The 26,010-nt window shown below is 37.9% G+C and overlaps 1 protein-coding gene across 1 annotated transcript in view; it reads right to left on the minus strand.

The window, feature by feature from the left end:
* iqck (IQ motif containing K) overlaps positions 1-26,010 on the minus strand; it is a 59,253-nt gene that overhangs the window by 28,279 nt on the left and 4,964 nt on the right. The window contains exons 2-5 of the mRNA XM_036589174.1: positions 11,496-11,593; positions 11,340-11,392; positions 11,157-11,234; positions 10,956-11,040 (exon numbers count right to left, since the gene is read on the minus strand). Coding sequence (XP_036445067.1) covers positions 10,956-11,040; positions 11,157-11,234; positions 11,340-11,392; positions 11,496-11,593 — 314 coding nt within the window. The remainder of the gene's footprint in view (positions 1-10,955; positions 11,041-11,156; positions 11,235-11,339; positions 11,393-11,495; positions 11,594-26,010) is intronic.

The raw sequence follows: 26,010 nt of genomic DNA on the forward strand, positions 1-26,010 counted from the left end.
GTCTGGTTTGGCACGTCTGATGAGTGGTCTGTATGCTGGAGTTGCGTCACAGAGATGTGGTCTGAGTAGCAGTAGTGGGGGCGGGGCTCAGCCCTGTACGCACCCGGGATGTTTGTGCAAACACGATCCAGAACGTTACCCCCCTGGGCTGCAAAGTCCACATACTGGTGAAATTTGAGGAGTACTGACTTCAGATTAGCATGGTTGAAGTCTCCAGCAACAATCAACAGTCCGTCTGGGTGCGTGTTTTGTAGGTCACTGATAGCGCCGTACAGCTCGTTCAGTGCGGCGTTAGCATTAGCACTGGGGGCTATATACACCGCTACTATGTACAGCGTAGTCAGCTCTCTTGGCAAATAAAAAGGCCTGGCCCTGACAATCGCAAACTCCACCAGCGGTGAGCAGTGACTAGAGACTAGCACCGCGTTTTTACACCATTCAGTGTTGATGTAAACACACAGTCCCCCACCTCGAGTCTTAACGCACAGCTCAGCGTCACTGTCCGCACGGAAGCACAACAGGCTGTCGAGCTGAATGGCTAAGTCCGGAGTGGAGCTCGTCATCCATGTCTCCGTAAAAACGAAAACACAGCAGTCTCAACTCACGCTGGGTAGCCCACTGAATCCGGAGGTAGTCCAGTTTATTCTCCAGGAAACAAACGTTTGAGCGAAGAAGCGATGGAACGGATGGTCGTCTGGAGTTAGCCATTAGCCTAGCGCGCACCCCGGCTCACTTGCCTCGCTTCAGCCTTCTCGCGCATCGCTTTCGACCAGCAGGCTCACGCAGCGCCGTGGATCGTAGCAGGCCTAGCTCGCGCAGCTCTTCCCGCAGTTCGTTTGGAAGCAGAGATTGTGGCTGATTTCTCAGCTATAGCAGGCTCTGGCGATGGTAGACGTTGGTGTTGGTTGTAGCAGTAATGATTTTTGAGTTTTGGTTGGGTTACACGACAGATAGTAAAAACAAAAAAGAGCAGAAAAGCACCGTTTTGTTGTTCCCGAAGTTCTCGAATTGCTACTCTTTACTAGCAGAAACAATGGGGGTAGTTAGCAGACAGTAATGTTAGTCCGTGTAAAAAATGCAAGAAAACTAAGAGACTGGTGTTGGCAAAAAAGCAGGGTAAACATCTGCATCACGTTTTCTAGCTAGAAGGTTCTCTTGAAGGACAGAGTACTTCAGAGTGACACTGTAGAGTGTCTCTGAATGTCGCTGTAGAGTAAATTTCTTTATTTGTTAGGTATTTTGACATTAACAAAAAGTTATGCTGTTTTTCTTCGAGCATAAACATGCATGGAAGTATAACAATGCTTTGGCACTGGCATACATGCTAACAGCATTCCGGCTACAATGCAGTCGAACATTTTGATCAGTCTAGAAATAGAGGTCTTCCATACTACTTTAATTTCCATTCTGCAGCATTTACTGTTGATGTAACAGTGCGTTGTCCTCATCAAGAAGAGTAAATAATTCTCTAATCTGTGTTGTCGTCAGTCTGACACTTTCTCAGTAAGGTCAACTTCTACTGCAAGTGATAGCAATGATCAGGAATGATTTACATTTGAAGTCAGAAATTGCTCAATCTCAAACAAACAGTTAATAGTGCTGTTTGATGTGTTTGGTAGCTGTCGTGTGTTACTTGGACAGACTTACTGTCTAAACTAGTAATTACAAGTTGCTGACTGCACAGAATCCAAAAATAAGCTTTTCTTATAGTTATCTGTATCATACTTCCGACATCTTTTGAGCAACACTAACACAGCTGTAGACTTTCGTTCCACTATCAAATGAGGAGAGGGTGACTACCTCTCCACATCACCAGGGAGAAGTATAGATGCTCCCAGGCTGAATCTCAAACAGTGTCAGACTCCCTAAATAGTGCATGGATGTGGCTGAATCCCAAATGACTGTTTTTAGTACTATTATGCACTGTTGGGATGCAGAAGAGGGGCACCATTGAGTTGGTGCTATATAAGACTCGCGGTGGTAATTTGGTGTCCAAAAAGTACTTACAAAGTGAAGGTTTTTTTCCAATAAACAGTGCAATGTTATGATATGTACATTATCATATGACAAAGTTACAAAGTTCATAAAATGACCACAATATACATGAAGTGATGGGCAAAAGTGGAATACTTGTTTTGTCCATTGTTATTATTAATAACTTGCATTGTTTTCTGAAAAATTGTGTATTTTATCATATTTTGTGTTGGCCGCCGTTTTATAAAAGCAATAAACTTATTGCTTTATTTCACCACTCTGCTGTGTAAAACTCAACCAGAATCTAGCAAGTGTCAAATGAGTCCACATCACCACCTCTGATTTGTATAGGCATACTTTCAACTTACTTATATCTTTTATGCAATCAACAAATAGCGCACCATTTTTTAAAAACTGCATCACTTTTTCAGCCATCTATATATGACATATGGCATATGGTAGGCTACTGTATGATTTTCTGACACTTTAAGAAGTTAAATTAGTTACTACCCAATTTTATCAGTTGGCCTTCACCATAGTTTATTACAGTACAACAATTACCATGGTGAAAATACATGAAACTAGAACTGTCTGCCTTCTTTATTTGATAGATTAAAAAAAACATCATTAAAATGTAATATATTGACCACTGAACTGGAAATGTCCTCGGTTTTTATTTCAGAAATCTAGTCATCTTAATGCGAGCCCCTCAGGATATTAAACATTCACAAACTATCTTCTCTGCGGGTGGTACAGTTTACTGCACAACAACTCCTTGTCATTGTTGCTTTTTCATGCCATGAAAAAGAGTGTTGCTTTCTGCCCTAGTTGCTTGCGCATCTCTGTGATGATGTTGAACAGAAACCTTTCTATACAGCTCCAAGAATACTGCCATATTCTTTGTTGTGTAAGGCAACGTATAAAATTACTTATTGCTTCGTTAAAGGGTACTGTTGCTATCCAATCTGTGTCCCCTGCCCGATTTGCACTGAGTATGCGCACCACTATGACGCATGCAAAGAGAATATTACTTTTACTGGCACTACCCGAACTATAACGCCTATGTGTAAGCACTAACTGTAGTTGAGCTTAGAGATGAAACGATATTAAAATTTCATATCACGATTATCATTACCAAAATTATCACGATTATCGGTATTATCGCGATATTGTTCAAATGTGTTGAAAAGTAAAATAAAAAAAGAAATACTGATACACAAACCGAAACTCATTTCACTAACTTTTATATTAACACAAATAGAATTGGCAGCAATATGCACTTTTTGTTTGCATAAACATTAAAAAATAAGGTCAATACATTTTTAGTATTACTTTTATACTACTTACAATACTTGTAATACTCTGTAAACAAAATAATAGCAAATGTATTATTATTACTGTTATTATTATTACTGTAATAATAATAATAATAATAATTATTATTATTATTATTATTGTTGTTATTATTATTATTATTATTAATAACAATAACTAGGGATTTCCCTAGAGAATTAAAACGCGACCAACTCTGAGGTGGGTCTTAATGGAAAATGACCACTTCTAAGACGTGTTGCACTCGGGGGATTTCTTTCCTAACTGCAATTGCAGCATATTGTGCCGTTGTGGTGCTGTACCCCTAATCAATACAGTGCACCAGGAAAAACAAAATCACAGAGGAATTGCGTGACCGTGCTGTGAGCTGCAGACAGTGTAGAACTCACTCAGTGTGAGTTCACCTGTGGAGCTGCTTCTCTAAAAGCATTTTAAAACTAAAACATAACATAAAATTAACATGCATCTGTGCTGCGACAGAAACACTCCTAAAGTTTAATCTCTGAAACAGCGTTTACTCGCGCAAGGTCCCGTCTCAAAGCACACTATCTTCCCTATGTAGTGCACTTCGTGGATCATGAAAAAGCAAATCCTTCACCCAAAGAGTGCAAGAAATGTTCGACTAAGTCATCTATAATCAACATTAACAACAGGTTACAAATTCCCTATTTAAAACTCAGCTGCTGGTTAATGATGATCGTGCTTGTTTGAACAGTAGCGCACTATGTAGGGGACACTGAGTGATTTGAGACGGAGTTATTCTCTTCTCAGAAAGTAAACACTGCAAGCGAGAAAGCGGAGCTGTGCAGATTAAAGTTTTGCAGCGTCTCGTTCCAGAGCTCATTTTGGAGACACTGCTCCACAGAAATGTGTTAAAAGCTTTAGTTTCGATTCACAGTTGATTCACCGATTGTTTTTTCTTTTTTTGACGCTAAAAGCTTCATTTTATATTATTAACGAACCATAAGCATAAGTTAAACCACACAAACCATGACATTTCTTCTATTTTGAAGTCCCCACAGACTTTTCCGTTAAAGTTAACCTTGCATTCTTGCAAGTAGCGGGTGGTGGTCGCGAAGATGACTCGTAGGGTTTGATGTGTTGCCCCCTTTCGCCGCTGTTTTCTTTAGGCCTGTTCTGCAGACAGTGTGGACATCTTCAATTAACTTTCCTTCTGCATTCTTATAAAACCCAAAACATGACCAAACGTCAGACTTGGTCTTCTTAGAAGGCTGAAATATCTCTGAATCTCCGAGTTTTTCACACCGCGGTAATCGACCGCGGTTTTAACGATACTTTAAAGTTCAAACGGTACTACTAACCGTCATTAATTTTACCGCGGTTTACCGTGAAACCGGTAACCGTTTCATCTCTAGTTGAGCAGTAACAAAATTGGCCATATATTTTAGTAGTTATGTGTGTATTTTGCACTCTTCTCTGCTCAGTTGGCAAGTTGTCCTAAAGGTTTAGCAGTGAAAACACAGAGCTTTAAGGTGTCATTTTCTACCTGAGCCATTTTGCTTTGTGTACAGTGTCACTCTTAGCCTGTATTTGTGCTACAGTAACAACAGCTTAAACAAGCTGGACAAAATATAGGCTCAATCTTAAATGGCTTTCTACTCCCTATAAAGTGCGCACTACATAGATCATTGCTTAAAGGCTTCTACACACAAACGGTGCATTATATGTCTAAATAAAAGCTGTTCCTATTCAATGAAAGCTGCACATCCTATCTAACATTTAGTGTACTGTTTTGGTGTAGAATCCCTGATTTCATGACATGCGCAGCGCACTATATAGGGAATTAATTAATAAGAAGTAATTTAAGATTCAGCCACAGACATGCTCTCATGTTAAAACATTTGTAATTAAGCGGGTTTTTGTCCATGCTCCTCTCATCTCACTGCGTTCTGGGATGTTTTCACTCACAGAAAGAAACTTAATAACAAATAGTATAAAACTAGGAAAATCCAGTGTACACATGCATGACAGTAGGAGTTGGCTGAGCTCTTTAGTTGGTCCCTGCATAATGATTTTGTTTGATAATATTCTTTGAAGACTACAGCCCGTGTAAGATTGTCCTGTTCTTTCCAACTGATTTTGGTGCAAAAAGGCAGAGAAGTCATCGTAGAAAAAAATAGACAGAATGCCGCTACAGGAGGGAGCCAGATCAAAAATCGTGGGCGTTAACAAAGGTGAGGAGCATGACTACGCCATGGACATAGAGTCAAAAGACAAACACTGGGGTTCATTACACACTACTCTGACTAAAGTTCCTCAAAAGAAACTGAAACATGAGGTAAACAAAGTCTCTAATGTGACTCTTTTGCAAGCCATTAATTTACTTCCTGTTAGATTTGACTCTCAAAACAAGCAGTGGACATTGTCGCTCAAATTAAACAAAACAGCCTCATCATTGCAAATGTTTCCATGTCAGTGGAATTCAATGCCTTCGAGATGAGAGAAAAATAGAAAAAAAAGTCTTCACTCAATAAAAAGCACAGGATGGATGTGAGCACAGGTTGTCTGAGCTTGAGCGCAATAAACAACGATGTAACCTTCGAATCAACGGAATAGCTGAGAAAATGAATGAGGATGCTCGTAAAGAGGTTATTGGAAAGAGGTCACTGAATTAGTGCCTCATCTCATGCAGAAACTTAAGAATTGGGAAGATGGAAGCCTACTATCATGCGCCTTGTACATATATCAATGGCCGACACATTTTTAGAACAGGGAAGGCAGTGGATAATAAGGAATAGCATATGAGTAAATAATCTAACTGGAAAAGGGACCGACTAATTAGTAAAGCCTGGTACGAGATTTGAGCTTCTAAGTTCTTAGTACCTGCTATGTTAGCAGTGCTATTGAGAAAAACTCAATGGGGATCTGTATGTTCTTAGTTAAAGTTCCACTTTATTTTATGTCTTTAAATGTTTGTGGTAATCACTAACTAATTTGAAAAGAAAGCCTTTTTTTTGTCTTGTAAAAACAGTGGATGTGTATTTTTCTACAAGAAACACATTCTAGCTCAAAGGAATCTTCCTTTTCGTCAAACCCATGGATCAGCAACCCAAATGTTAATAGGTGCCATTTTGTCATTTCAATAAAAACCAAACCACCTTGGGAGGCACAACAGTTTATGTCCAATTTACCCTCTTGGCTGTAAATCTGTATAAGGATGTGCTAATGTCCTAGTATAGGCTAAAAATATAATACAAACAAAACTAGCTAGGCATTCAAGACCATTTATTGTTAAAACTGTGTTAGAACAATCAGCAGAGCTTTGTTTTACTGCAGGAGAATTATTTTATTTTTACCTAAAAATCTAATTCTCCTGTGGAGCTGCAACAGGGCAGTACAAGAGCCTCATGCAGCTCCAGAGCCGCATGTTGCCGACCCCTGATCTAACCAATGGGGTGATAAAGTTTTACTTAGTCATGGTACTGCTGGTTCCGAAGTTGTTTCTATTTTGTTTAATAATTGCCCAGGGAACATTGTATGTTCAAAAGTAGATGTAAATGTCAGTTGTTTTGGACATTTTTTTATTATTCTAACCAATGTTTATAGACACAATGCCAGGAATTATGATACCCAACTACAACCCCATTTCTGAAAAAGTTGGGACGCTGTGCAGAATTTAAATAAAAATAGAGTGCAATGAGATGCAAATCATGTAACCATATTTTTAAAGGAAAATACTGCAAAGACAACATATCAAATGTTGAAACTGAGAAATTTCATTTTTTTTTTTTTAAATGCCCATTTTGAATTTGACGCCAATAATACATTCCAACAAAGTGGGGACGGGGGCATGTTTACCACTGTGTTTCATTACCTCTTCTTTTAACACACTGTAAGCGTTTGGGAACTGAGGAGACCAATTGCTGTAGTTTTGAAAGTGAAATATTTTCCTGTTCTTGTTTGACATAGGATTTCAGCTGCTCAGCAGTTCAGGGTCTTCTTTGTCTTACTTTTCATTTTATAATGTGTGAAATGTTTTTCAGTGTGTGACAGGTCTGGACTGCAGACAGGCCAGTTTAGCACCCGGACTCTTTTAATACGGAGCAATGCTGTTGAATGTGGTTTGGCATTGTCTTGCTGAAATAATCAATTCCCTGAAAAAGATGTCATCTGGATGGCAGCATATGTTGCCAAAACACAAACACACACACACACACATATCATTCAGCATTAATAGTACCTTCACAGATGTGCAAGTCACCCATACCATGGACACTAATGCACCTCTATTAATCATGAATACTGGTTTTTGAACTGTGTGCTGATAACAAGCTGAGTGGTCTTCAACCCGGAGGACGCAGCATCCATGATTTCCAAAAAGAATTTTAATTTTGATTTGTCGGACCACAGGACACTTTTCTGCTTCTCCTCAGTCCATTTTAAATGAGCTTGGGCCCAGAGAAGGTGGCAGCATTTCTGGATCCTGTTTATAGGGTTTAATTTATTTGCACATCATTGCATTTTGTTTTTATTTACACTTTGCACAGCATCCCAACCTTTTTGGTAATGAGGTTGTACTTGACAGTACTTCAGATTGTATATTTAATTTAAAAGCGCCATATCCTACAGAAAATATTATTGTAGGCAGAGATTTCAATATGATTCCAGATGAATCTCTTTACCAATAGCCAGATAGCAGTGGGAAACCAGTTAATTTTACATGTCATAATTCTGTGGTACTCACATTTTATTAGACATTTGGAGAATTCTTAACTCAAACATTTAACAGTCCACATGGAGCAAGCCAGATGCCTCTTGCAAATCCAGAATTGATTATCGACTTATTACAGACAACCTGTTAAATTATGTTTATGTTCTCAGCAGCACCTTTGACCGACCACAGCAGACAGACATTTCATTGTCTTTAAAACCTATGTCTTGGAGTTTATTCAACAAAGGCTTTTGGAAATTGAATGCAGACCTTTTGGAAAATGAAGAATTTTGTTGTCATATAAAAAAATCTTAATTGAAGAAGCTAAAAACAATACTGGGGATTCTCACAAATAAATGGGAGTTTATTAGATTTCAAATTGAGTATTCCATTGCATTCAGTAAAGTCTTAAGTACAGATAAAGTATTACTCTAATATGGCCAAATTTAATGATGATAAAGAAAAACTTAGAGTGCTGCAATCTAATTTAGATTATATTTATTTTAAGAAAGCAAAAGGAGCCTATATTAGATCAAGAACTAATTGGATAGAAGAGGGTGAGAACAGTTCCTCATATTTCAGTAGATCAGAGAAATGACAGGAACGGCATTTAGCACCCTTCCTGCTTATCCTAATAAAAGAGATGTTAGCCATCACTTGGAAAAAAAACAGTGTAGCTAAACTCAACATCTTTGGTTTTTCTGTTGGTATTAGTTTGTTGGCAGATGATACCACTCTTATGAGTAAATGTAAGCTTATACTCATTCATAATGGTCTTCTAACTCCAATTCAAAACATTCCAGTTAAGCACATAGTAAAGTATTTGGGTACTGTTATTACAAAAGATAAGGATTTAGTGGTTAAAAATAATTTTCAGGACAACCTAATAAAAGCAAAAGATATTTTTAGGAGTTGGTTACAAAGAGATATTTCCATTTTTGGTAGGATTTTGTCAACTAAAATGGAAAGTCTCCCTAGGGTGATTTACCCAGCACCTTCCTATGTTGTTAAAATGTTAACCAAAATAACTTTTAATAAAATAAATAAATAAATATAAAATAAATTTTATTTGGAAAAGTATATCAGGAAAGATGATATGGTTAAACAATATGAAGATGGTGGACTGAATGTTATTGAATTGTATTGTGTGAATAGCATGTGAAAACGTAAATGATTTAAAATGTTGATCTTTGTTTTCAGTTGTGATTTTGATATTGCTACATTACCTGTTAAAATTTCAACATTTCATCAGCAGGTTTTGTTATAGTGAAAGTTGGTATATAAGCACAATTCCCCCCTCTTAAAAACCTTTATGGATCAAGAGATATGTGTTACATTGTTCTAGGTCAATATTCTTTGAGGACTGGTTTTAAAAAGCTATATGGTCAATATGTCATTTGAAGGTCTTTTGATGGATGGTAATGTTCTTGACTATAGTTCTTTTTCCAGCAAATTCAATTTCTTTTGCCATCCTAAACATTTTTTCTTTTTTCTTATCAATTCTTCTGGATTGAAGGTTATAATGAAAGGAATTTTGCAGCATTCAAGAATCACCTCAAATTAATCAACACTATACATTGAGGATTACTTGATTTTAGATGATAGATGCAGCAATAAATACTTATGACAGGCTGTTACCAAAGAATGTTATTCCTTTTCTATAAAAAGACGAAAAAGTTCGAATTACAAAAGGTTACGTCTAATATTGTTAATCAGATAAAGACTAGACAAATTTGGTAATAATAGAACTGAATGTAGAGATGTACTGTTGGTTAATAATGTCATTATATATTAATATAATATGTAATAAATAAATGTGTGTAAATTGTGTATAAATATTTTATACACAAATGTAGAATATTCAAAACTCCTCCACTGTTTTTTGTATTTAAAAAGGAACTTGAGCTTTTTTACGAGCAGAGAGGATACACAAAGCCGAGAGACGTCATGTTAAAATGTTTTTGGGAATGTGGTCACACAGTTTTGGCGAGCAGGAAGCGGGACTGATTCCTCCCTTAAGCAAACAACAGAGACTAGAGTCCTATTCACACAAGCAGGAAACCCTGCCCATTTTACCAAGCTTTAACAATTAATTTTTCCCCCTTTAAGATTACAGCAAAGTTGTGACAATTTTTATAATAAACAATTTATAATTGTTAGGGTCTTGTGAGAATTTCAAGCCATTTTTGTGTTTCAAGCCAAACACACATTTTCTGATGAGCTGATTTTATGAAAAACTGTTTTGTTTTGGGCCTGTTTAGCCTACTCTGCAGTCTTTCAGCAAAGGCTGCTGCTGTTGCCCTAGGAGAAGGGAGTGGGGTGAAGCGGTTGACGCAAGACTTAAGGAGACAGGAACTGTACTCCTTTTCGCCCCATTCACTTGAATAGTATCATCTTTTTTTATTTATTTATTTTTTTACAAACTATATGAAACTTACTCATCTGTGATTATAAAGACATATCACTAAAAACTGAAAAGTCTAAATGAAACATAGGTTTATTTAGATCCTTCTCATGCAAATTTCACTTTTCTGCCAGTATATTTAACTCAGGAAAGGTATCCTTACCTTTCGCAAACTAATGAGCAAAATAGAGAGTAACAGAAAAACAATTGGGGTTTTTTTTTTTTTTGGAACAAATTGAAAGTAAAGGACTTTGAGCACATTAAGCATGATTTATTTGCACGCCAATTCATTTGAACTGATTATATCTTGAAAACCACATGCAATTTTCCAGACAGTGAAAATAAAACTTTATTTTATTCTTCCTTTGTTTGATTTTTTTTGCAAATCATTGCAGGTGATAAGTTGTCAATTGTGTGGAGCTAGCATCTCCTACAGCAAGGCATCTGCCATACCATGAAACAAACACACCAAAAAAAACCTTGTGTGTATTTTAATGCAAAAAATGTGGCACATTATTTCGCATTTTAAATTTTTCATGAGATATTCAGTGTGTAACAGCCTGAGAGTCTCACCTTGTAGCCTCTCCAGAATGTCTGAATCATAAGCACAGCCTGCTCATCTGTCAGTAGAAGAGAGATTGGGACAGTAGACCTTGGACTGAGGGGAAAGACAGGGCAAAACACCATGACCAAATGAGACAGAGAAAGATATTTGGAAGTAAGTAAGACAGGGACAGCGTGCAATTTTGTATGCGAGTGTGCTCTTCCACTCACTGTGTACTGAGCCAGTCCTGGACAAAGGGAATCTTATGGAAATCCAGAGGAGTCTGACCAGTCCTCTTCTTATTCTTGCTGACAAATAGAACAGTGAATAAAAATAACATTAGTATCTCCGGATAAATAATGATAAAATAATATTAAATTAAAAATGTAAAATGACAATTACATTTCACTTACTTGTAAAGCCATCCAGTCAGAAAGTCACAGCCATTAAATGCAGTTATTTCCTTCTATATGAGATATATAAGAAAATGTATTACATAATTACAAGGTATGATCTCAATAAATGCAATATGGTGTTCTACAGAAAACCAAGACCTGTAAAAATCTGACCTTCACACAGCGGTGTTTCAGAGCTTCTCTCAACATAGCTTCTAATCCAGGCAACAGCACAGGAAACATGGTTCTTTCCAGATACTGAATGCTGGGGCCTGTGGACCAACCGTATTCTTGGATGACACTTGAAACCTGCTACATAACACTAGTATAACCATGCCATAAATATGTTGTGGAAAATGTCATACTGTCATGAGGTGTTACTATCACTGGTCACTGTCATGATAGATTCCATAATGTTTAATGACACATTTTATAACAAGTGTCAAAACATCTGAAGCACAGTCAGCTCCATAATCATTGTTCTTGATTAGCTGAATCTCACAATGGATAAGGAAACTTTTAATTGGTATAAATTTAAGCTAGGAAAAGAAAACTCTTATCAAAAAATATATTTTTAACAGTATATATTTTTAATGATACCACGTGCTACAATTATTGCCACCCCTGCCTTCAGTATTGTGTGCAACCTTCCTTTTTTCCAACAGTCTTCTATAATTCTTGAAGAGATGGGAGAATACAGAGCAAGGAATCTGAGACCATTCGTCAATACAGAATTTCTTAAGATTCTCCAGGATCTTTTATACTATCCTCTTGTGTTCTTTTCTGTACTGCCATCCTTTATGTTAACACATAAGTAAATAACACTTAAGTGTTTTTTGCAAAAAAAGGGTAACGCTTTAGTGGTTCTTTGTAGATGAGCAGAGTATCAGTAACACATCAACAACATATCAGTGAAGTAGCAGTAGTGAAGCATCTGAATACATTGAGGTAAATATCTTGTACTGTTGATACATTACTTACATTAAGTAGATGAACAGTTGATGTTACAGGAAGTAATATGTTACTTCCAATACGTAAAATCTAACCTTACCCAAAACCTAAACCTAACCCTGGCCCTAATCCTGACCCTAACCTTAACTTCAATCCAAAGTCTATTCCTAACCCTCACTCTGGCCTGATACAAATCCTAACCTTACCCTCAACCCAAAATCTATTCCCTAACCCTCACCCTTGCCCTAATCCTAACTCTAATCTTAACCAAAGCCCAAAACATAACCCTAACCCTCACCCTGGCCTTAATCTAATCTAGTTATAGTCCACTTATAGAATAGTGTCAGCTTGTAGAGGACATTGAGATGGTCTGTATTATAATAGTTACATATTCAGTGAACTTCAGGTTCATATGTACAGATAAGAATTCAGACACAAAGTGAAAAACAACTAAATTTAATAGAAACAAATTTTATTTATGTGGTTAATTAAGTCTCTTGATAATCTAATGAATGTTTTACTACTGCTACATCACCGATACGTTGTTGATAAACATTCTGCTGAATGTTTATTTAATCTACACTGTAAAAAATCCAACTCGCCAAATGTTAGGCAAATGTAAAAAAATACAGTTGGCCCAACTTTCACATGATGATTTAACTGACTCAACAACCTATACTGCATTCATGGCTGTCTCATAACACACACTCTGCATCAAGTGACAATTTCAAGTTGATATAACATTTATACATGGGTTCTAGTACCGGGACGGGTCTGCTGTTCAGCAAACTGATTTAGTAGTGTACAACCGATTCTCTATAAACATAGAGCTATGTAACAGAGTATATCAAACCCAGTGTACAAAACTACACATAGAAATAATTTTTGCTGCAAAAGTTAACACTTAACAAAAAACAGCCATTGGCAGACTCTATTTGGTTTATATTGTACGTTCTCTGTAGCTGGACTAAATAGCTACAACGTTATATTCCTACAGCAGGCTGGCTGTTAGATTACGCTAGCTAACATGCTAGAGGGCTAATAACCCAGCTAACATGAAGAGTCGGCCCGAGCTTGTTTGCTGTTTTGACACACCGGAATCGGGACGGGTACGGGCGAGACTCCGCAACTGATGTTTAGGGAAAAAATACACGGGCAGATTCTACCCGCACTGAGGCAGATTCCACCTGTATTGAGGCAGACTCTACCCATACTGAGGTCCGAGCCATCATCAACGCTTCACCATGGGAAGTGCGTGCTTAGAGCAGCTTCTGGAAACTTCGGAAGGCTTCAAAACACGTCTGGTAAGTAAATGCTTGGTTTATTTGACGTACCAACAGTTTTTCAGTCAGACATTTACTCAAACCTAATACTATCACTTGTTATGTTTAACTCTTTACTATGTTAAAATGAATGAGTGTCATTTGCTAACAGTCAGTTAGCTAGCTAGCTAGCTCGCCATTATTTGCTGTGGTAGCTAGCCTAGTGAGTCACCTTTTTTAGACGGGTGCTCTCACAAAATAATATGAGAAATGTTTTTTTTTTTTTTTCAATGAATTTGGAACAGTATCGAATTTATGTTCCATGTCTAATAAACTGGTGTGTGCACTTGTTAGAGTTGTTAGCTAGCTAGCTAACTAACGTGTTTATGCAAGCTTAGCTAACATTAGCAGGCTAAGTCAATAGCTCTGCTGGAAGACCGGCTCAGTTCCAGCTAACTTATCCTAACCTACAACGTATAAAGGCTCAAATCTGAGTAAGAGAGGTCGAGGGTCTGGCATTGGAGTGACAGAAAAGGAGAAACTAACCAGGTTCTGTGATGTGTGGGGTTGTTAGCTTGCTGGCTAGCAGGCTAAAGACTTAACACACCACAGACCAGCTTCACTCACATGAGTTTAGAAGATAAAAACAGAAATCTGAGGGAGTGACTGGAGCTGCAGTTACAGTTAAAACAGTAAGTTATTATTCTATCTGCGTCGTGATTTGGTAACTAGATGCTAAGTGACTTAAAATCTTGGATCAGACTAATGTTTGTGAAATCTTTGTTTTCTCTTCTATTCATGTCATTGCTTTAAGGCTTAACCAAATTGGTACTGTTCTTGTAATGACCTCCACATCTCCTACATCTACCACCAGCATTTCTCAGGTATGGAACATTCTTCATCAGTCAAGAAAAAGCCCAGAGAGATGGAAGCGATTTCTAAAGTTGACCTCGACGGCACCATTTTGAAAGGAATTACCCAGGCCCTTCAAGAATAGCAGCAAATTCTCGATGCTTCGGTAGCCAGGGCAATGAAAGAAGCTATTGCTGCCACTCTTGCACCTCAGTTGGCATCTCTGGAAAACGAGATTTCTTCAGCGCATGAGGCTTTAAAGAGGCTAGCAGCAGATCTTGAACATCAAGTCAAGGAACATCAAGGAAGTCAGGTTCAAAAGACAGTCTACCATCGATTCTTCTGCAAGCGGCAGTTCACTCAAACAAGCACGAGATTAGCAACACGGTTAGCAAGCTGGCCATCTGCCTGAATCAGCTGAAGGTTCCGACTGCATGGGATTTTTACAGTCTCATCTACCTAAGTAGATCCCATCTTTGGCCGGTCGTACCATTGAAATCGACCGTTGCCATCATATATACGATAAGTCCACAGCCAAAGCGCAGAAGCCTCGTTCATTTTTCGTCTGCTGAGGTATGCCGATAGGCAAGCTATTCTGAAAGAGGCTCACAAGGCTTATCCGATCAAGCATGGCAATGCCACTTTGCATTTTTCCCCGATTACAGCCCTACCACGCCTGCAAAGAGGAGAGAATTCACCCAAGTCATCAAAAACTTGCAGACCGCTGGGCTTCACCCCTTCCTCATTTACAGAGCAATTCTCAAGTTTGAGCACCGATGCCAACAGATGACCCCTAACTCCTCCAAAGAGGCTGAGAGCTTTCTGCGTTCCTTGGACTAATGTTGGAAAAACTCAGTTTTTATTGTGTTTATTTACATTTTCTTTTGTCAGTTTGGTTGTCTACAGGGAACTGAAATAACTGTTTTGTGAGACTCGGTGAGTGGACTGCATTCGGCGCTGCAGCTGATACAGTCACAAGTGAGGCTGTGTTTATGTTTAGCAAAACCCTCCTCGCGGTTTGCGCCTTTTTTTGTAAATAGTTTTTCTCTTCCCTTCTGGCAGACGGTTTCTACGGTTAGTATTGTTTTTAATGGATACACACAGAAAGACTGGTGTTCAAAAGTTTTTCGATGGATAATTTAAATGTTATGTCTTGAAATGTCCATGGACTGAATTCTCCCATCAAAAGAACTAGATGTTTAGAATTTCTTCATCGCAAGAAGGTTTCTTTGGCTTTAACTCAAGAGTCTCATATAAGGAATGCTGATGTTCTACGTTTTCAAAAGAAATATTTTAAAATTTTAGCATATTCTTGCGCCCCCAATAAAACAAAGGGAGTGTTGATTCTAGTAGACAGGACACTTGCGTTAACCCTTCATTATACTTTTAGTGATGAGGTCAGGAGATTTGTACTAGTAGTTATTACTAATGTCAGGTCAGGATAGCAATAGCATCGCTGTATGCACCCAATGATCATTCTCCAGATTTTCTTCTCAGGATACGTAGTACAATTTTGGGCATAGCAGAATCTAATTTATTGGTAGGAGGTGATTATAATTCGACCATAAACGAACTTGACAAGTTAACTATAATAAACCAATAGCAAGTAAAGCTTTCAGAGACTTTATTTCTGACCTAAATTTGGTAGATATATGGCGTCTTCATTATACACATAGGAGGAACTATACTTTTTTTCCTAATAGACATAAATCCTTCTCTCGTATTGATTTTATTTTTAGTCCATCCCTTGTTAATTTAGCCCATGCAGATATTCTACCCATCTTGCTCTCAGATCATGCTCCTGTTGTGTGTTCACTTCTTTTTCCTGAATTTATACAAACAAAAGCCACAAGATGGCGCTTCGATGTCTCTTTATTACTGAATGATACCTTTCTAGAGCAAATAAACACAAAGTTGGTAGAATTTCTCAAGATTAACAGTGCACAATGTGATAACCCTCAGATTCTTTGGGAAGCAACAAAATGTTTTATAAGGGGTTTTTGCATCTCTTTTTCTTCGAATCTTAATACTGTTAGAAATAAATGATTTGTTGACTTAGAGTCCAAAATTAACCTATTGGAATCAAGACAAAAACAAAATCCTTCTGACAGTCCCTCTTCACTTGCGGCTTTGAGATCTGAATACAATAAACTGTCTCTCTCCAAAGCTGAGTTCATTTTACATCGTACTAGGCAGTTGTATTATGCAGAAGGAGAGAGGGCTAGTCGCCTTCTTGCCTTAAGGTTAAAAGAAAGCGAATCTAATGCGAATATATGTGCTATAAGGGATCCAAAGGGACAAGTTTTATTCGAGCCTTTGGCTATTAATAATGCTTTCAAGGATTTTTACTCTAATCTTTATATGTCAGAAATCCAGTGGGATCCCTCTCAGTGTAGTCTCTTTCTTGAGCAACTGGATTTACCCAAACTCTCCCCTAGTGAAGCTGATCAATTGGAATCAACTTTGACATTGGAAGAACTAAGTGATGCAATCAAGTCCTTAAATAATGGCAAATCTCCGGGATTAGATGGCCTCCCACCAGAACTATTTTTAGCACGGGATAGAGTTGGAAACCTTCTTTTAAATTCCTTTAATTATGTGTTAGATTGTGGCAGATTTCACAGAGATCAAAACATGTCTCATTTCTCTTCTTTAAAAAAAAGGGAAAGATCCCCTCGAATGTGATAATTATAGACCTATTTCGCTGATCAATTGTGATGTAAAACCCTTCGCCAAGGTTTTGGTTCGAAGAATAGAACTTTTTGTGGATAAATTGATACATTATGACCAGACAGGTTTTATCAAAGGGCGCACCACTTCTGATAATATACGGAGATTGCTACATATCCTGGATCTGACTGATTCATCTGTTGAGTCTGTTGCAGTTTTTTCTCTTGATGCGATGAAAGCCTTCAACAGGCTTGACTGGGAATGCATGTGGGCAGTGCTGCAGAACTATCATTTTGGTAATAGGTTTATATCTATGATTAGGACACTATAATTACCCAGCGGCATGTGTAATGACAGCATCTAAAATATCTTCTCCCTTTCGGCTTGAAAGAGGTATGCGTCAAGGGTGTCTGTTATCTCTGTCAAGGGTGTCCGTTATCTCTGAGCCTTTAGCACAAATGATCAGGCAGAATAAACTCATAACTCCCATAACTGTTCACGGTCATGCTCACCATATTTCACTTTTTGCTGATGATATACTACTCTATTTATTCAAAATCAAATCCTCAATCCCTCAGGTTTTACAGTTATTTAAGGAGTTCAGAAGCCTGTCCAGATACAAAATTAATTGGGACAAATCTATAATGATGCCACTTAATATTCTTGCAGGTTCGGCTGTCGTGACATCTGGTATTCCCGCAAAGGATTCCTTTACTTACTTGGGTATTAAAATATACCTGGACATAGCAAGAATTTTTAAAGATAATTTTGTTAAAGTTCTGCACGACATTCAGTCTGATATTCAGAGATTGAATAATCTACCATTATCACTGCAAGGCAAGGTTAATATAGTAAAGATGAACATACTCCCACGATTAAATTTTCTGTTCTTTGTTACCTTTGCCTCCTCCACAAAATTATTACAATGATACTGACTCAGTGATTTCTAAATTAATATGGAGCAATAAACGCCCTAGAATAAGTTTTACTACTTTGCAGCAATCTAAACTAAACGGTGGTCTTTCCCTTCCAAACTTTAAGTATTATCACTTGGCATTTCAAATGAGCGCTCTCTATGTATGGATGGACCAACACTCTAGAGTTCCGTGGAGATGTATTGAAGAATCTTTAGCAAACCTCATAGATTAGAAGACTTATTGTTTACTGGAAATGGTAGGACAAATCGTAATTTAAGATTGGGTTGTATAATGTCTAACTCCCTAAGTATCTGGAGAAAAGTGGAGAGGTTTATGGGCGTTCCACTCCAAATCTGTTTACAGACTCCTTTACGGAATAACTTCAAGATTTTGATTGGGGGTAAACCATTTTGTAATTCTTTTTGGTCCTCTCAAGTTATAAATACAGTCAAGGATGTGTGGCGATAGTGGTTTACTGTCATTTCAGGAGCTTCAGATGCTTTTTAATCTATCAGCTTCTTCATGCTTTGTTTATTTACAACTTCGTTCTGCACTTCGAGCCTATGGAGCTCCCTGGGGCAGCACTCTCAGCTCTCACCCCTTGCTAGACTGGATAAGACCTCTGGACAATCTACGGGGCAGAGTATCGTTTATTTACAAAATGTTGGTAGACCATCATATAAAGCAGTTGGCAGTCGAACAACTGTGGGAACAAGAGCTCACCAGTGCTGGTCCCTCCTTGGATTGGAACACTATGTGGGCTAATTGAAGTCACTCTTCTAAAAACTTGGCACATCAGTTCATTTATTACAAAATAATTCACAGAGCATATGCAACACCTTAGAGGAGATATCAAATGAAACATATTTCTAGTTATACCTGTAATATTTGTAACTCTGCACCTGGTACATTTATGCATATGTTCTGGGAATGTTCTAAAGTAGCATATAAATGGACCTTTACAGTAGATATATTATCTGGGGTACTTGATCTCAGTGTTCCACTGTCGCCACATTTATGTCTTTTAAATGATGACTCTGCTTTTCAGTTTTCTTCGATTCAACAAAGGTTGCTGATGGCAGGTTTTACAGCCATGAGACTGTCTTGCAACTTTGGATTGCCTCACAACTTTCAGCTATGAAATTCTGGATATCTAGTTTTCAAAATATAGTTCAGATGGAATATCTTACAGCTAAGCTTAACAAGGCAAAACAGAAAACAATAAGAAACTGGGAGAATTTATATGACTATTCAAGAACTTTAGTTTTCAATTATATTATGTGATGCTGTTTAGTTGTGTAGTTATTTATATATTGTCTTTGCTTTATTTTTGATGTGTGTATTCCTAAAATGTATGTCACTGTCCTAAAAGTTTTACTAAAGTCCTGTTTCAGTATCTCTTTTTCCATTACTTCTAGACCCCTCCCATCCACCACATTGTAGCTACAGGAGCTTCTCACCAGGAGTGAACAAAGTACAAAACTTCTGAACTTGAGTAAAAGTAGAAATTATCTTTATAAAATATGATTTGAGTTAAAGTAAAAGTTAAATTGTTGCGTGAAAGCAAGAGCTTTCAAGATCATGATGTGAAAAACATTGTACATTGTTATTCACAATAACATTCTCCTTCTTGTATTCTGTTCTATATTTCTTTCTTTTTCTTGGTGTTTTTCTCATCCTTATGTTTTGTCTGGTGAGTGCTTATTACCAATTTTGCTTACTTTTTCATCATTTTTGATACAGCCATGAAGAATCTACCCTTACAAGCTGCAAGTGACAAAGAAATTGAACAGAGACCTTCACATCTGTTAAGGGACAAGTACGTTTAGCACAGTAGGATAGGCTTCAGATGTTCATTTTCTTGCTGTTTCTCTGTCCCACACATACGTATACACTCACTGGCCATTTGACTTAAAGACTGCAGTCTGTCTGTTTCTCTGCATACCTTTTAGCCCCCTTTCACCCTGTTCTTCAGTGTTCAGAACCCCCCCCACAGGACCACCACAGAGCAGGTATTATTTAGGTGGTATATTGGACGCAGCAGTCCTGCTGGTTTTTTTAAACTCTGTGGCCACTCACTGTCCACTCTATTAGACACTCCTACCTTGTCACACATACTACTATGCCAGTGTTACTGCAGTACTGAGAAAGAAATAATAATAATACCTGCTCAGTGGTGGTCCAGGTGGGGGTCCTGATCATTGATAAATGAGGTGAAAAGGTTAATAAAGTATTCAGAGAAACAGATCAACTACAATCTGCAATTGCAGAACTACAAAGTGCACTTATACATTAAATGGACCTGATTAAATTGGAAATGAGCATAGATACAAGGTAGCCATACATAATTAAGTGGCCAGTGAGTGTGTACATACATTCAAGTACAACACCAACACCAATTTAGTTTGGAATTTTTTGGTAAACACCTTTGTAACTGTTTCTTTACTTCTTTAATTGTTATTTCACTCATTTTGTCTGAATTGTAAGTTCTGTATAAGTTGTTTTGACAATTAAAGCAGTTGCTTCAAAATGCTTTTTGGTTTAATCAGTTCATGCCCACATACCGGTGAGCACAGGTGAGCTTTAAGAATTGTTACATTTAGAGGACATGATACAGTACATAGTGGCTTAATGTATGACCTTTTCTTAGAACTATGGCAGATTATTGATTGCTCAGCTGTGTTCACCTGTGTTGTACTACCTCTTCTATTTTCACATTCACAGTTTTACTGTCGAGCTGGACACCAACTGTGTTCTTTAAGTTTAATGGTACAGCTTAATATTCCTTAGTACTGATTTCCAAAGAACATTTTTAGTTAACTCAACTTCAAAAAGCTTTGTTTAGTGAGCTAGAATGTAACGGTTACATAAACTACATTTTCTTTGTTTGTTAAACAAAAAAGTAAAAGTCAGTACAACTCAAAGAGCTTTGCTCAGGAATAGTTGTACTTCTTTGTACAACAAATATTCTCGTCTTAGCTCAACTAAATATTTCCTTTAGTCTTGACAAAGAAATGTCAGTCAGTATAACAAGTAATTTATAAAAGTTGAGTGAACAAGAAAAAATTCGGGGAAATTCTGTACCAAGTTTTTTTTTGTTGTGCAAGCTAATTTTTTTTACAGTGTAAAAAGGACCACTCAAAATAGTGTCACCATCACTCTCTACTCTCTTGCACTCTACTGCACTTCTTCTGTAACAGCACTTGACTATCCTTATTTAATCTTTATTTTTTAATGTTTATTTTCTTTACTAATTCTACTGTTTTAATTATGTTTTTTTTATTATTATTTTCTAACCTCCTACATGCTTTTAAATGTCATTGAATTTCAATTATTTTTGTATTTTCTTATTTGTAAAGCACTCTGAATGACCAAAAGATGCTATATATATATAAACTTGCCTTGCCTTCTGACACTATGTCAGGTTAGCAGTTCGAAAAGGGTATGTCTAGGCAGAGAATGAAATGAACAACCACAGTGCAAATTACGTGAGGCAAATAGTACTACTCTGTAGTGCCATTTCTGACACGTCACGTCACCAGTGGCCTATTACCTTGGTAATATCAGATTACACATCTGTATATGACACCCTCTGGATTAACTTTATGCAAATGAGTTCACCAGCACCCAATTAGATTGAGATTCAGCACTTAAATGCACCCCAAGCAGGAGAAATAATGGTTTATGGTATTTAAAGCATGGGATATTATTACAAGTTTTAAAATAATATTAAGCTGCTTTTGGGCATAGAAATGGCCTACAGCTCTGTGCACACTTTTGCTCTTTGCACCTCATCCTGGTTGCGTTTTAGCAATATGCCCCCAAAGCATCCAACACGTTGAGGGACGTTTTTGGCTTGCTTTAATGAAAGGAGATTGTTCACTTAAACAGTGTACCTGTTAAATGCACAAAAATAGAAATTCCACTTTAAAACAAGCACACGTTCAAATTACTTTCAAAGATCAGATCACATCCCTCTAGCCCAGTAGGCTATCACGTTCATCAGGATCTAGAATCAAAACTCCAGTAACACTGCTGTGCAGTACACGCACACACATACAAACATGCCAGGGTCAGTGCAGTGCTGCAAATAACCACCCAAATAATCCCTGCTCAGTTGTGGGGTCCTGATCATTAATGAACAAGGTAAAAAGGGCTTGTAGAAATACATGGACTTAGATATTATAATATAATATTATATGTGTGTATATATGTGTAGTGATTTACATTTGTCAATTTATCTGCTTAACCAGTTCCAATGCTTCCAAACTGTAATTATCATCCAGGACCTATTTTGACTAATCAATGCTTTATGTTAAATCAAGTGGGCTTGTGATTGTTTTTTTTTTTTTAATTCTTGTTACTTTTTATTGTACTTATGTTTATTGACATATTTACATCTATTCTAATGATATATGTTGTTCATACTGGCAAACACACAGTTATTGGCAAGATAAATGGTTTTAAACACTGTGCTTAGGTGCCTAAGACTTTTGCTCAGTACTATATATTATAGATGTCACTATTCACATGTTAATATTCATATTTTTCCAAACAGGAGTTGCAGACGATATGAGCTGTGAATTGAATATAGTAAGATTTAACGCTATACAATGCTGAATACCAGGAAAGTTTTTATAATTCTCTTTAAAACAATCTATGATATATGATATAAACGTGATAAAAATGATTGTCAAAACTATGGTGTGCAGGTCTTAGAACTGGAAAAGCTGGACAAATTGGACAAGGCTGAAGTTAGTTCTTATTCAAATTTGCTGCTCCACCTTCAAATGGTGCAACAGAAAATTCAAACTAGAAGCTGGCAAATAAGAAGCTAACTTAATCTTTGTGTACCTTGGATGGTTAATTAACCAAGATGTTTGAAATGGTGAGCAGAAAGAACAAGCTTGAGCCAAGCCATCCTCACATTCATGTCCTCATTGGGAATACTTCAGCTTCCTTGTAAAGTACAATGTGGATGGGCAAAGAGTGGCAGACTGAACAAGGACAGTGTGCCCACATTGCTCAACGTAAAATCAAATATCTGTGCTAATACCTCAAATATGCTAACTAATTTGTGAAGAGATCACCCGAATGTGTTAATAAGGAGCAAACTCAGATTGCAGCAGCTACTTCTCACCATAGGATTCAAGCAGCCAATAAGGGCTGATTCTGAACAGGCAAAACAAATAACTTCCTTCGTAGGGATGTTTAAAGCTTTCAATTTCCATCACAACTTGTAGAGGATCCTGGATTCTGCAGTTTGCTGGGAGTGATTAAGCCATGTTAGAATATCCCCTCTCAGTCATTTCAGTCACATGGTGAGGAGCCACATTACAACTCAGCGGAGCATCAGAGTGGACCGTTGGGTGTTTTGTTTTTAGCCTAGCTTTTAGTCTGTTTTTAGCCCAGCTTTTAGCCTGTTTTAGCCCATTTTAGCCCAACTGGGCAACCCAGCTGTGTTACAACCTTTTTAAGCTTTGTTTTACGTGCTGAATTTATCAGTCTGAGCCCTCTGCACTGATTACACTAAACAACAGACTACGGACTGCTTATTTTATTTAAACCTACAAGTTGTTTTTGGGCCATGCCTCCCCTCAGCTCTCCAGCTGGATGTGATAGCTGTGCACAGATGAGCCATGAAATTGAAGAAATAATTTCTGTGCTATACCAGATCAAAGATAATGAGGACATCCTCTACTCCCTGCTCCCTACACACTTGCATGTGGGGTTTTGTGTGGTGGTAGGCACTCTGCCTGGGCCGACCCAAAACCCTCTTCCATCCACTCTCATAGTAGGTGACTCAATCAGAAACGTTAACACCATACAGCTGTAGTCCACTATCGCTGGTGCAAAAATTTCTGACATTACACAGCAGCTCCCCAGTCTTCTAAAGAAATATCACTCAGTGAAGAAAATAGTAATACATGCGGGATGTATCAGAAATCAAAACATTTTAGTGACTAGACTAGAATACAGTCTATTTTTGCTAATGGCTTCGAAGAATCATGCTAGTTAGCCTGCAAAACTTGATACCATATGTATCAAAACAGCCCCCTCAACGATAGCTAATTCGACACCTGATGAAGTAGCCATGCTAATCAAACAGACCATAGAGGCAGAGTCGCTGTGAGAGCTAGTGTCAAAAATGATGAGGGATGACAATTGAAAGTCACACTGCTGAAAATGGATCCTTACTCAGTTCCCTAAAAGACTAAATAAACGCCCATGCCAAGAACATGGAAGACTTCTCGGCTAGGGTTGATATGCTATAAGGCACAGTTCGCCAAATGAAGAAAGACACCAATCACTGCCTCTCTGAAGTCGGGAAATTGAGACAAAAATTAAACGAAATGGAGGACAGGTCAAGGAGAAACAATGTGAGGCTGGTCAATTTACCAACTGGCACAGAGGGCAACGACCCAGTTGGTGAACAATGCTTCCAAAATGGATTCCATGTTTGAATGAGAAAGCCTCGATTCCTCTTAAAATCGACAGGGCCCATCGAATCTATTCAAACAACTCGTCTCGGCCTTGCACCATGGTATTCAGGCTGCTTCATTACTCGGATCGTCAAGCCATACTTCAAGGCGCCCGTAAAGTAAAAACTGTGAGTTCTATGTGGACTACAAGTCCGAAACGACAATGGCGAGAAACAAGTTCAAAGGGATCTGGACAAAACTCTGACAGAAGGGCAAAGACTAATTTCTGGTCTATCCTGCCATCCTGAGAGTAGGGCTGGGCGATAAAACGATAACGATAATTATCGTGATATAACTTTTCCTCGATAGAGCAATAAGACAGGTTCGATAAATGTTCGATATAATACACCATTCGCACACTTCCACGTTCTAGCGAAAGCCTTCGTGGCGTTTTCTACTGCAAGGAAAGCGACACTACTCAGCTGTCGCCAGGAGAGGGCGCACTTCCGAGTTTTTCGACATGATTAGAGAGGGAGGGGGCCGCGAGTAAGATGAGTCTTTAGCAACGGCTGAAACACGGAGTTATACATTCACAATCCTCACAACTACAGCGCTGTTGCAGCGCTCGGACAGTCATAATTTAGTATGAGTGCATTCCCAAGCAACGAAAGTGAAAGAAAGAAGTGAGTTCATGTAAATTACAGCCCTGATTTATATGAAAGTAAACTGAGGCATTGGAGAGCAGGAGAGCGCTATCTTTCCAGGCTAGCAGTTTTTAGCAGCTGGCTAACTTGAAGCAGCGCACTGTCACTCACACAACACGGAGAATTGATGATACTGTAGATCAAACACGACACAAAAGCACCGCTTTCAGTTTAAACGTACCTAAAAGGAGGACTCCGTTTGTCTGGTGTTAGATATTTTGCGGTTCACCCCTTAAACTACTACGATAGTATAGAGAAATCCAGTCGTCGCTAGCCGATGTTTGAATACTGTGATGTCATTTGTAACGGGGTAGCCGAGCGCTCGTCACCAGCTAAAAATAATCTGTTTTCTTTCTTAAATTATGACTATTACAAAAATAGCCATGCTTTTCCAGCTGGCAAAAACAGCTCACCAGACACTTTCTCCCACTTTCCCATGACAGATTTGTGAAAATGTTCCATTGTTTGGCGAGTGTTCGTCATGTTCTGAACATAAAGGATAGTTTAAAACACGATATCGATATCGAACGATATGAATTTTGTTTATCGTGATAACATTTTTGGCCATATCGCCCAGCTCTACCTGAGAGTCAGCTACAAAGGTGAGAAACTCTCATTTGATTCAGCGGACGAGGCAAAAATTGTACTTTACTGACACTGACACCAAGTCAATGGCTCTGGATAAAAAGGCAAGGTCCTCAAAGCATTTCACTGACATGGAATGTGTACCTGGCTCCTCTCACACAACGCACGGTGATCGTGTGAGATTTCTGGCTACTAGCTCCGATGTAGGCCTCTTAGTATTCTTCTACGTCTTATTGTTTTTGGTTGGAATATTGGCCCATATTTTAAATCAAGTAATTTTATTTATTTACTATTTTTTTTATATAAATATCTATAAATACTTAACT

This window comes from Colossoma macropomum, unplaced genomic scaffold (assembly GCF_904425465.1).
Source record: "Colossoma macropomum unplaced genomic scaffold, Colossoma_macropomum, whole genome shotgun sequence".
Lineage (NCBI taxonomy): Eukaryota > Metazoa > Chordata > Actinopteri > Characiformes > Serrasalmidae > Colossoma > Colossoma macropomum.